The following is a 12,028-nucleotide window of genomic DNA, read 5'->3' as shown; positions in this document are numbered from 1 at the left end:
TGGGTAGCTTGATGAGTTGAGAAGGGATTTAGAAAAAGATGATTGGATTTCTAGTAAGAGACAGGAATTAAGTGCTGCTGATAATTCTTTGTCAAAATATTCAGTGGATAATGGCTTCTTGAAATATAAAGGCGGAATAGTTCTGAGTCCTGATTCAGCTTGGAGGAGGAAATTTTTTGATGAATTCCATTCAATACCAACTGGTGGTCATACTAGAGTTCTTAGAACTTATCACAGGATTAAGAAAAGTTTTTATTGGCAAGGAATGAAGAAAGACATTAAAGTTTTGATTGCTGAATGTGTTGTTTGCCAACAACAGAAATATGGAACCATTGCCCCACCAGGCTTACTATAGCCCCTGCCAATACCAAAGAGAGTGTGGAAGGATATCAGTATGGACTTTATAGTCTCTCTACCTAATTGTAAAGGAAAGTCAGTGATCATGGTAGTGGTTGATAGACTTTTCAAGTACAGTCACTTTATTGCTTTGGCACACCCTTACACTGCTGCCACAGTAGCTCAACTGTTTATAGAAAATATCTTCAAACTACATGGCAAACATTCCTCAATAGTCAGTGACAGTGATGCTATCTTATTAAGTCTATTCTGAAAAGAATTTTTCAAATTGCAGGGGTCGAAGCTTTGCATGAGTTGAAGCTTTGCATGAGTTCTAGTTGAAGCTTTGCATGAGTTCTAGCTATCATCCTTAGAGTGATGGTCAGACTGAAGTTGTTAATAGGTGCTTGGAGACTTACTTAAGGTGGTTTACCAGTCATAATCCCAAACAGTGGTTGCAGTGGCTTCCTTTGGCAGAGTGGAGTTATAACGCAACTTACCATACTGTTGCCAAGTCTACTCCTTTTGAATTAGTGTATGGTTATGCTCCTCCTACTGTCATTTCTTATGAGATAGGGACTGCTAAATTGGATATGGTGGAAACAACTTTGCTTGAAAGAGATAAGTTGTTGGCAGCATTGAAACTCAAGTTACAATTGGCTCAGGAGAGAATGAAGTCTTAGGTTGATAACCATGGAACTGAGAGGGTGTATAATGTGGGGGACCTAGTTTACTTGAAACTTACTCCATATCAGTTGCCATCTCTAGCAGCTCATAAATTCCACAAATTCCTTCCTAAGTTCTATGGTCCATATAGAAGTTTGGAGAGAATTGGCTCAGTTGCTTATAAACTTCAACTTCCTAGTAATTCCAAGGTTCATCTTGTGTTCCATATCAGCTGTCTTAAACGACATATTGGACCAGCAGTAGTACCTAGCACTACATTGCCTACAGTATCTGATGCAAGCTTGGTTCATGATCAACTTCCACATGCTGTCCTGAAAAGAAGAATTTACAAGAACGGAGATGTTGCAGGGACACAGTTACTAGTTCACTGGAAGTATCACCAATTGTAACATAAGATTATGCTGATTTTGTAGCCAAGTACCTAGATTTTCGGTTTTAACTTGGAGTTGTAACCTTGTGGACAAGGTTTTGGCTAAGGGGAGGGTAGTTGTTATGAACCTATTTCATATTACTAAACACGGTGCGTTTTAGGCTTTGTCATTAAGTTTGTTAACAAGAGTGGTTGGCCACGTATGATGGTTTCATTGGTTTTGGTTGTTAAGTCGGTTAATTAGTTATTATATAAACTAATTAGTTACAATTGTATGGGTACGATATTGAATGAAAACCAGTCTTTCTTCTTCATTCCTTCTTGCATTTTCCATCTCTGTATTTTGTAATTAGGTCAAGGATGCCAGAGGCATAACAAACAAACAATAACCAATCACACAAGGAAGTAAATAAGCAAGTAGAGAAGAGCAGCACCTGAGATTTACGTGGTTTGGCTTTATCAAACCTACGTCCACAGAATATTCCACTAGACGAAGAAAACCGAGCCTCTTGAACAACATCCAAGTTTGCTCAACCAAACCTTGATCAACACCTCTAAAGAATCTCACAAGAAATGACACTCTTGTTCATTCAAGATTGACCTCACAAGCTCTCTTTTCACTATGATTTTTGTCTCGCTAAAAACCCTAAAAGAAACCCCAAAACAAAGAGAGTCCCTATAAAAAAACTTATACTAGTTGATCTGGACCTGCTGTACGAACAACTATCAAATTCTGTTCGGACAACTTCTAAAAATAAGGGACAATTACCAATAAGGACACAATTGAAAAAATATATTCTAATAAGAACACAAAAAAAAAAGAACAACCAAACAAATTTATTAATAAGGATAAAACTCATTGAATTACTTGAGTACCCTTCTTCATTTAAAAAACATTATAGAGTATTCATTGGGGCTTCTTCCTCATTTATCTATGCATGGCATCATCAGTTTTGATACTTTTATTTTCTTGAATGAAACTTTAAAACGATTTCTTTCTCAAAGTACATGAAGGATTTTAAAAAAAATATTGTAAATCAACGTGAGAAACTTTTTCAAACATCACTCAACAATATATTTTAAGTTGAAAAGTCCCACATATATATTTAGTGTAAATGAATTTATCTGCATTGCATATAATTTATCTAAATGTATATAATTTATATGCAGTGCATTGAATTATTTATTTACAGCGCATATAATTTATCTATAGTGTATATAATTTATCTGCAGTGCATAAAATTATTTTTCTATAGAGCATGTAATTCATCTGTATAGTATATACTTTATCTGTAGTGCATAAAAACTATTTATTAGCAAAGCATATAATTTATCTACAATGTCTATAATTTATCTGCCATGTAAATTTAGTGTAGATAAATTTTAATATATACTAACCATAATAAAACCACACTAGATAATGCAGACAAATTTATGTCTACACGAGTCATATTCCGATGCGCAAACTTTGAGTCTTGATTTGACATCTAAAACATTTGAATCTTCAAAAATATATTAGACGCAATTCTTTGGATCTTAGAGTCTTTTCTCGAATGCTTTAAAAATCGTCTCAATTGTGTCTCAAACGATGAGTTATGGCTTTCCGTACATACTAACGTTGAACACTCTGACGTCAGAAACACAACTTCGATGCACAAACTTTGAGTCTTGATGAGAGCTCAAACGAGTGAGTTATGGTTATCCAAACATACTGACATATAACACATTGATGTCAAAACAAAGCTCCGATGTGCAAACTTTGAGCCTCGATTTGATCTCTAAAATGTTCGAACCTTCAAATATTTTGTGCATCATATTAGCCATTTCACTTGTTTAGGTCGCTTGTATTTTCCTAGATGTATACTTCTTTTCTTTTGTAAAGGACAGAAGATTAAATTGTATATCTCATCCATATATTTATTATTTGATGCTTTGAAAATGTCATTCATGCCTGCGGTCCCAAATACTACACAATGAAAGCAAAGGACCAATGCATTAGCATAACAAATCACGTAATTAATTATCATTTTGATTTTTTTTTATGGAATTATTATTTTGACTCCACAAACTCAATGAGAGGTAGGGATGAACTCGAGCCGAGCCGGGCTGAGCCGCGCTTTGATAGTCTTTAGGCTCAACCTGTTGTTTTCCTAAGAGTCCCAAGCTTGATAGGGCCTCAAAAAGTAGAGATCAAACTCAGCTCGTGAAAAGATAGAAGCCCAAACCTAGCTCGTTGAAGGTCTTGATGGGAAATGGTAAGGGAATGTTGTGTGTGTTGGAATAATTCCAACTATAATGTGGGCTTCCTTTAATTGTGATTTTGGTTTAACAAAACTGACCAAGGTTTATAGCTATTGAAATGATGTAGTATGTCCAATTTTACTTGACCCCTAAAATTATGGGCTTCAAACACACCTCATGTGATAATGTATGGATTTGAGCAATATCAAAAGTCTAGGCCTCATGTGGCCCTTAATGGGGGGAACGTCAAAGCATTATATAAGGCTATATGAAATTACGGAGCACTTGCTAAAACTTGAAGGAGCAAAATTGAGACTTCACATTTTTAAATCAAATCTAATTAAAGAAGGAATTTATGATTCTGTTGTTGAAGGGTGTGAAGGTTTTTTTCATACTGCATGCCCCGTCAATCTTTCCTCTACAGACCAACAGGTGAACCCAATGAAGATTCCATATAAAATAGATAATCCAAACCGCGTCCTAAGGAGAAGCACAGGAAAAGAGAAATACAGAAAAAAAAACTAGGCACAACTCTGACCTAAGTATATTGGACTTTGTATTGAAGTCATAATTATATTTGATATTCCCAAAATAGCCCTAATAAGTGGGGAAGTCCATGTGGCAGAACAAGTGCCAGCTAGGCCTGGGTGGTAGAAGAATCAAAGGGCACACTTCAGTGTATGAACCGAAGACCTCGTCTTGGTATATAACAGAAGGGGGTACTTCGGTAACCGTACTACAGAAGCGAAGATATACAAGGTTCAGCCGGAGAAAGAGTCCTCATAGGACGCCAATTCTCAAGAGAGTCCTACTCCCCTTTAGATAGGGATACGGATGGAATTTACCATCCTAGAAACCCTCTGGAAAACCAACGAGAGAGAGTCTGACTCCTACTACAACTCAAACACTTCAAACTCATATAAAAGGGAAACCTCTGCCCTCAGGTATGCTCTCTAACTCATGCACTCTAAAATACTTACTGAGCAAGAGGCAACGCTCGAAGCAACGAGCCATCCTCCTGAGTACACCCTCGGGGCCCTACCGAAACTTACGTTCGCTTCTTATGCAGGAAGGAAGAGATCACGTACTGACAAAGGAGAAATTAGTTATTCCAGCTCAGTCTGACTTGGTTGATTCGTCTAATAGGGTAGACCTATTTTGGACATCATCAATATTATATACTTCCTTAATATATAAAATATACTCTTCATACGTAGGTCCTAGTACTTAAGAAGTAGGCTTCTTCAAACTCAGGCTCAAGTCATTTAACAAAACAGCCTTTAAGATACTCTTGAACCGCAATTAGGACTTGAACATTTAGGGCTTGTTTGAATTGATATTTTAGAGAGTAAGCGAGGAGGGTTAAGGAGGGAAGAATAACTTCACCTTACTTGGATTGTAGGAGGGAGAGTTAAGTATGGTTAAGGAGGAAGGAAATTTCCCCTCACTTAATTCTGTAACTCTATATTTTGTGACACCACAATTTGAAAGTTTGTGAGGTAAGAAAAAAATTTGTTTATTATTTCCAAAATTATCCATAAATTTTTTTCAATCATTTCAATTTCAATAGGGGTATTTTTGTAACTCACATCTCTTAACTCTCCCTTCTATCCTAGTGATGGTGAGTCTGATAGGAATAGTATGATAAAGGTCATTATTTTATATAATATTCAAACTTATTTATTTATTTGAATAAAATATATTTAGCATTTAAAATGAGAAAAGACATATTGGTATCAGTGTCTTTTATTCTGTATGGTATATGAATTGGTGTGTAGAGTCTAAGCTTGCACACGAAAGATCAATTCATAAGTTTCTAGGGAATATAAGTAAGCGATCACAGCTAAGACAGAATTGGACAAACCGTCGGCTTGACTGTGATATAGTATTTCAGTATACCTATCTTGGTTACGGAGAGCGGCAAAGCTTTAAATTTTGTATACCAGTGCACTCAAAGTGTATTGATCAAGACTATGTGTGAGTCAATTTTCCAGTCTGACTATATGGAAAATTGTACATTCACACAAACATTATACAATTGTTCATATTCTTAATTTATTAAAGATTATTAGTACATGTGCATTTAATGTACGAGACTTTGATTTACTAAAGGGTGAGGTCTTTTTTGTACATGCCAACAAACACCAAGTGAGTTGTGTAATCCCCCGAACTTCTTTTTCTTTTAGAAATTAGGTAGGACCAACATGTGTTGAGTGTATATATATATATATACATATATTTAAAATCATTAGAAATTAATATCGAGTGATTTGGGGGTGTACGAGTGGTTTTAAAACTAAAATTGTTGGCTACAGGTGTAATTGTCTGGACAGCCATAGAGGAAATTGAAATAGAGACTGTCTCAGGCATAGGTTTCCGGACGACCATAGAGGTGTCCGGACACCTCCCTAAAATCTACACACGTGACTTGTTTTAAAAACACTCATTTCGCGATTTCTCTCAAAAATAACCCGATCTAAACGGACCCTAACCTCATTTTCTTTCAAAATCACTCATTTCCATCACCCAAGATCATCAACCAAGGTAAGGTTCTTCACTTTCAAGTTGTTTCAAGTTGGATTCACGACTTCTCTCTCTTGCTTACATATTCTTAAATTCCTCTCTTTGTCCTAATCATTCAAGGTTTGAACCCAAACTCAAATCCACAAATTGCGACATCATTTGAGGCCTAAAGGAAGCTTGAATCCCTTCCTTTTACTTGTTTCTACAACCTTGGTAAGTTTCCTAAATCTAAAACCTAGTATTTAGAGATTGGGGCATTTTGGATTCTAGGGTTTTATGGGTTTTGTGGGTTTGGGGAATAATCTTCGAATTAGATGGAATTAGTGATTTAATAGGTTGATTTAGACTTGTTTATGATTGTGTTTTTAGATTCTATTTTTGATTGGAGTAGCAAGCTTGAATAGGTGAAGTTCAAGATGTTGTGGTAGACTTAGTCTTTGTTTCAGTTAAATAATCCCTATTGTATAGAGACTTGACTTGCTCTTTTGCTTATGGTTCCACGATGTCAGTGGGGTGCATTATTCTAGCTTTCTGTTATTGTGAGGCTATATATATAGCCACTTTTATATGCAATAATACACGAGTTTTTCCTCACTTCACTTTGCATAAGTCATACCAGTATCAACATTTGGTATTGGAGCCGGAGAAACTCTAAACATTTTACAGTCGCAGCTCAAAATGACCACCGAGAACGATTTTGTTCAGCCTACCATTCCCCATTTTGATGGCCATTATGATCATTGGAGCATGCTGATGGAGAATTTCCTTCACTCCAAAAAGTATTGGCAGATTGTGGAAAATGGAGTTCCTGCTGTAGCAGAGGGTGTTGATCTCATGCGACTAATTTTTATGGTCCTAGATATGGTCGAAGTGCCACACATGGAAGAGGAAGGGGTTATGGTCGACACGGTATGAATAAAGCTCTTGTTGAATGTTATTACTGTCATGATCTTGGCCATTTTCAGCATGAGTGTCCTAAGAAAGATAAGGAAGTCAATGATGGGAGGGAGACAAAAGCTCACTTTGCTGAAACCAGAGAAGAGATGCTTATGCTGATGTAGACAAAACAGCTGATGAGATTGCATGGTTCCTAGATTCTGGATGCAACAATCATATGTATGGACGGAGGGAGTTATTTTCACACTTGGATGAGACATTTCGCAAGTCGGTCAAGTTGGGACAATTCCAGTCTTCGTGTGATAGGCAAAGGCCAAATCCATATGATTGTAAATAATATTACTCAAGTTATCATAAAGGTATTCTATGTGCCTGATTTATGCAACAATCTTTTGAGTATTGGTCAATTGTAGGAAAAGGGCCTGGCAATCTTAATTCAACACAACAAATGCAAAGTTTACCATCCAGATAGAAGCTCATTATCGAAACGAAAATGATATAGAGCCCAACATACGTGGTAACCCAACCCAGCCCAAATCTACATGGCGTCTAAGTGGCATGTCTATGTCATTGTCAAGGTGTAAAAAATTTTAAATTCAAAAATTTCTCTCTCTCTTATTAAACCCTTCGGTCCCCACACATTCACTCTCTCTCTCATATCCTTCTCTCTTTCTCTCTCTTTTTCTCTCTCCATCAGAAGAACAACGCTTAGTCTATGTTGGTCCACAACGACGACGAGATCTAGGTGGTCCGTTCCCTTTCAACGGACGCTCGACGAGAAGGAGGAGTCATGGGTTGGAATAAGACGATCGTGGGTTAGGATGAAGGAGTTGATGATCGTGGGTTGAGGTCTGGTCTATGGAAGTGGTGTCCGGGCATAGAGATCAGGTGGGCATAGCACTTTCTGCTCTAGTAAAGAGGAAAGAACCATAACTTTCCTATCTGTGGTCCAGCAGTTTAATATTGAAGTTCATTACTTGGTACACATGCTTTTAATTGTTTATTTCCTTATCTTGGATTTTGATGAATGTAATTGCTACGTGAGGATTTTATTGTGGAGCTTGAGTAGGATTCAATTCGATTCTTGTGTACGTATTGTTTGATCTTTTGTAGTTTCTAGTTAGCCTCTTTTGCAGTTATTCCATTTATTAAATCAATGGAATAGGGCAATGCCATTGATTTAAATTAATGAAATTGGGTTTTTCCATTGATAAAATCAATGGAATAACGAATTTGGTCTCAGTTTGTATATAATTTATTGTTTTAAAAAATAATTAAATCACTTCATGGATGAATAAATCATTATGGTTCAGTGTTTTAATCTCAACTCCATTATTTTAACCAACTACAAATATCTTTTAATATCTCATTTTAATGGAATTGAATCTCAAAAAGGTCAATTCTATATTCTATATTGTTATCCTAAACCCTAGAATTTCTTCATGAATGCATAAAACACAATTGTTCAGAATTGAAACTTCAATTCCATTATTTTATTCCATAATTTTTTTTTTGAAAGTACAGTCCATGATCCATCATTTTTTAAAGCACAATTCAGAATTCATTCCTTTGTCCAGATTCCATTATTTTTTAAAAACACTATTCAGAATTCATTGTTTTTCAATATTGAATCTGTTGTTTCTGTAATTCCATTGGAAAAAAATAATGGAATTAAGAATGACCCGGTAAAATCTATCAACAATGGATCTTGTTGGAAAGAACTTTATGCACCGATTCCAAATATGTAATTTTTTTCTAAATATAAAATTTATTTTGAGAGTTAAAATATTTTGAAATCTTGTTTAAGGGAGAGAAAAAAAACAATGATGTATGTTAACGTGTAGTCTTAAATAAATGGGGATATTTTTGTCAAAAAAATCAAATTTCAAATTTGCCATGTCATATGATGAGTCAACATGCCATATAGACTTGGGCTACATTGGGTCACCAAAAATTGGGCCAACTATCACTACTGTTATCGAAACTACTATGTCACTCAATCGGATGTTCATTCTCCTAGCTACTATCAAACCGCCGATACAACATTGTTTTCAAACTCTCTCTCAATATCCAGACCACCTTTGGCATTGTCGTTACGGTCACTTGAGTCTTGATGGACTCAAAACACTTCACACCAAACAGATGGTTCACAGTCTGCCCCAGTTGAATAGTTTCAGTTTATTTTGTGAATATTGCATGATGGGCAAACAACACAGAAGTCCTTTTCCTCAAAAAAGAACATGGAGAACATCTCAGATTCTCCAGCTTGTTCATGCCGATATCTGTGGGCCTATATCCGCTACTTCTAACGGTAACAAAAGGTATCTCTTGACATTTATTGATGATTTAAGTCGCAAAATCCAGGTGTTTTCTTGGCAGAAAAATCAAAGGCATCTGAGTTTTTCAAGCTTTTTAAAGCAAAGGTGGAAAAAGCAATGGATACTTGCATTCATGGTTTTCGCACAGATAGGGGCGGTGAATTTAAGTCCCAAGAATTCACTATTTTTTGCCAAACTAATACGATTCAACGATAATTTACCGTGACTTACACTCTTCAACAAAATGGAGTGGCTGAGCGAAAGAACCGCACGATCATGAACATGGTTCATAGTATGCTGGCTTGCAAACAAATTCCAAAAGCCTTCTTGCCAGAGGTGGTTAATTGGCAGTACACATCTTGAATCGAAGTCCAACACTTACCGTGCGTAATAAAACACCCGAGGAGGCTTGGAGTGGTACTAAACCTTCGGTTGATCATTTTCGGGTGTTTGGATGTCTCTCCTATGTTCATGTTCCTGACAACAAATGTAGAAAATTGGATGACAAGAGCTTGAAGTGTGTACTACTGAGAGTTAGTGAAGAATCCAAAGCATATCGCCTATACGATCCTCTGTCAAACATAATTTTGATAAGCCGTGATGTTCTTAATGAAGATGAATGTTGGCCTTGGACAACTATACATGATGATACTGTTGATATTTCTCTGGATTGGGGTGATCTACTAGACACCGATTCTCTTGATCACAATCATGATGTTCAGCCAATAACTCCTACATCTGGAGACCTGGTTATTGAAGCAGCTCATGGTCCAACTCCTATTGATAATGATGTAGGACAACATAACAGTGGTGAAAATTCAGTTTAGAAAGTTAATGATGATACAGCCCAAGCCCAATCCTCTGATCTACCAGAAAAAAGCATTCGACAACCACCAATCTGGATGCGTGACTATGAGAGTGGTGAAGAGTTCTCTGACGCTAAAAATCATGGTAACTTTGCTATGTTTGTTAATGAGGAACCTCTAACTTTTTCTGATGTAGTACATAGCAGCAAATGGCGCTTAGCTATGGACTCTGAAATTGCTGCAATTCGTAAAAATAATACCTGGGAATTGATTGACTTACCCAAAAGTGGAAAAACAGTTGGAGTTAAGTGGGTATACAAGACTAAACTCAACGAACATGGTGAAGTCGATAAGTATAAGGCTCGTCTCGTCGTAAAGGGATACAATCAGCAACATGGTGTTGACTATTTAGAAGTCTTTGCTCCTGTAGCCTGTTTAGATACTATTCGACTTATCCTTGCTATTGCGGCTCAAGAGGCATGGCCGTTGTATCAATTAGATGTTAAATCAGCGTTTCTTCATGGAGATCTCAATGAGGAAGTATACGTTGAACAACCACTTAGATATGAGATCAAGGGAGCTGAACACAAAGTGTATAGACTTCGAAAGGCGTTGTATGGATTGAAGCAAGCTCCCTGAGCTTGGTACAGCCAAATCGAAGCATATTTTGTGAATGAAGGCTTCACGAAATGTCCTTATGAACCCACTTTGTTTCTCAAGCACTCCTCTGCCGGTAAGATTTTGATTGTGTGTCTCTATGTGGATGATCTTATTTTTATCGGGAATGATGAATCTTTGTTCACTTCTTTTAAACACTCAATGATGCAAGAATTTGATATGAGTGATTTGGGATAGATGAGGTATTTTCTTGGTTTAGAAGTATTGCAGCAGGACAATGGAATTTTTCTCTATCAACAAAAGTATGCTCGTGAAGTCTTAGAGAGGTTTCAAATGGCTGACTGCAATTCAATACACAATCCCATTGTTCCAGGCACAAAGTTAATGAAAGATCTGATGGGAGAGCTAGTGGATGATACTTTCTATAAACAACTAGTGGGCAGCTTGATGTATTTAACCTCCACCAGGTGGATCTGATGTTTTTAATTGGTCTCCTTAGTTGGTACATGGCTTATCCTACTACACTTCACCTCCAAGCTGCTAAATATGTTTTAAGATATATCAAGGGCCCCCTTGCATTTGGTGTTTTATCACAGGGGAGGGAACCTCCAGCTTGTGGGATATTCTGACAGTGATTATGCAGGAGATGTTGAAGATCGCAAAAGCACTTCAAGTTTTCTGTATTTATTAAGTTCAGGGGCTGTGTCTTGGTCCTCTCACAAGCAACTTGTTGTCACGTTGTCCACTACGGAAGTAGAATTTGTTGCAGCAGCTTCTTGCGCATGTTAGGTGATTGGACCTCTATTTTGAGGTTCCAATGTCCTTTAATTAGGATGTTCTAACACTTAGCTAATGTATTTGATTGCATTTTAGCTTAGTTTTGCACTTACAAATGTTTCCCCTTGGTTTTGTAGAAATCGGACCTTGTTCGGGCAAGTTTGAGCACTTTTTGGGCACTTTTTGCTGTGAGGTGTCGGGACACCTCCCAAGGTGTCCGGACACTTACTGTCTGGACACCCACATTAGGTGTCCGGACACTTACTTTGAAAAATGAGACAGAGCCTATAACGAAGACTCAATGAAGCTCAGGTGTCCGGACACCTTCCGAAGCCGTCCAGACACCTACCGCGGATCTGTCATTTTCTGCACCAAAATTTCAAGGGCATTTGGGGTAAATCATGTATGTAACCAATGAGGAACGATTTTATAAGGGTAGTTAGGTATTTTCTATT

At 37.0% G+C, this 12,028-nt stretch overlaps 1 protein-coding gene across 1 annotated transcript; it reads left to right on the top strand.

Moving 5' to 3' along the window:
* Window positions 1–11,033: 11,033 nt before the first annotated feature.
* LOC119992772 (secreted RxLR effector protein 161-like) lies at window positions 11,034–11,585 on the top strand. Its single transcript, XM_038839564.1, has 2 exons — window positions 11,034–11,263; window positions 11,393–11,585. Exons 1-2 carry the CDS (start codon window positions 11,034–11,036, stop codon window positions 11,583–11,585), a joined length of 423 nt encoding a protein of 140 aa, XP_038695492.1.
* The last annotated feature ends 443 nt before the right edge of the window (window positions 11,586–12,028 follow it).

The sequence above is a fragment of the Tripterygium wilfordii genome, chromosome 23, assembly GCF_013401445.1.
Source record: "Tripterygium wilfordii isolate XIE 37 chromosome 23, ASM1340144v1, whole genome shotgun sequence".
Classification (NCBI taxonomy): domain Eukaryota; kingdom Viridiplantae; phylum Streptophyta; class Magnoliopsida; order Celastrales; family Celastraceae; genus Tripterygium; species Tripterygium wilfordii.
Note: the sequence above shows the minus strand (reverse complement) of the source record. Positions and strands in the feature narration are given on the sequence as shown.

Bases quoted from the DNA above. Each gene is read 5' to 3' on its own strand.
- LOC119992772 (XM_038839564.1), top strand. From the start codon at position 11,034: ATGAGGTATTTTCTTGGTTTAGAAGTATTGCAGCAGGACAATGGAATT. The intron at 11,264-11,392 runs GTGGATCTGATG...GTTTTATCACAG, and splicing joins ATGTATTTAACCTCCACCAG to GGGAGGGAACCTCCAGCTTG.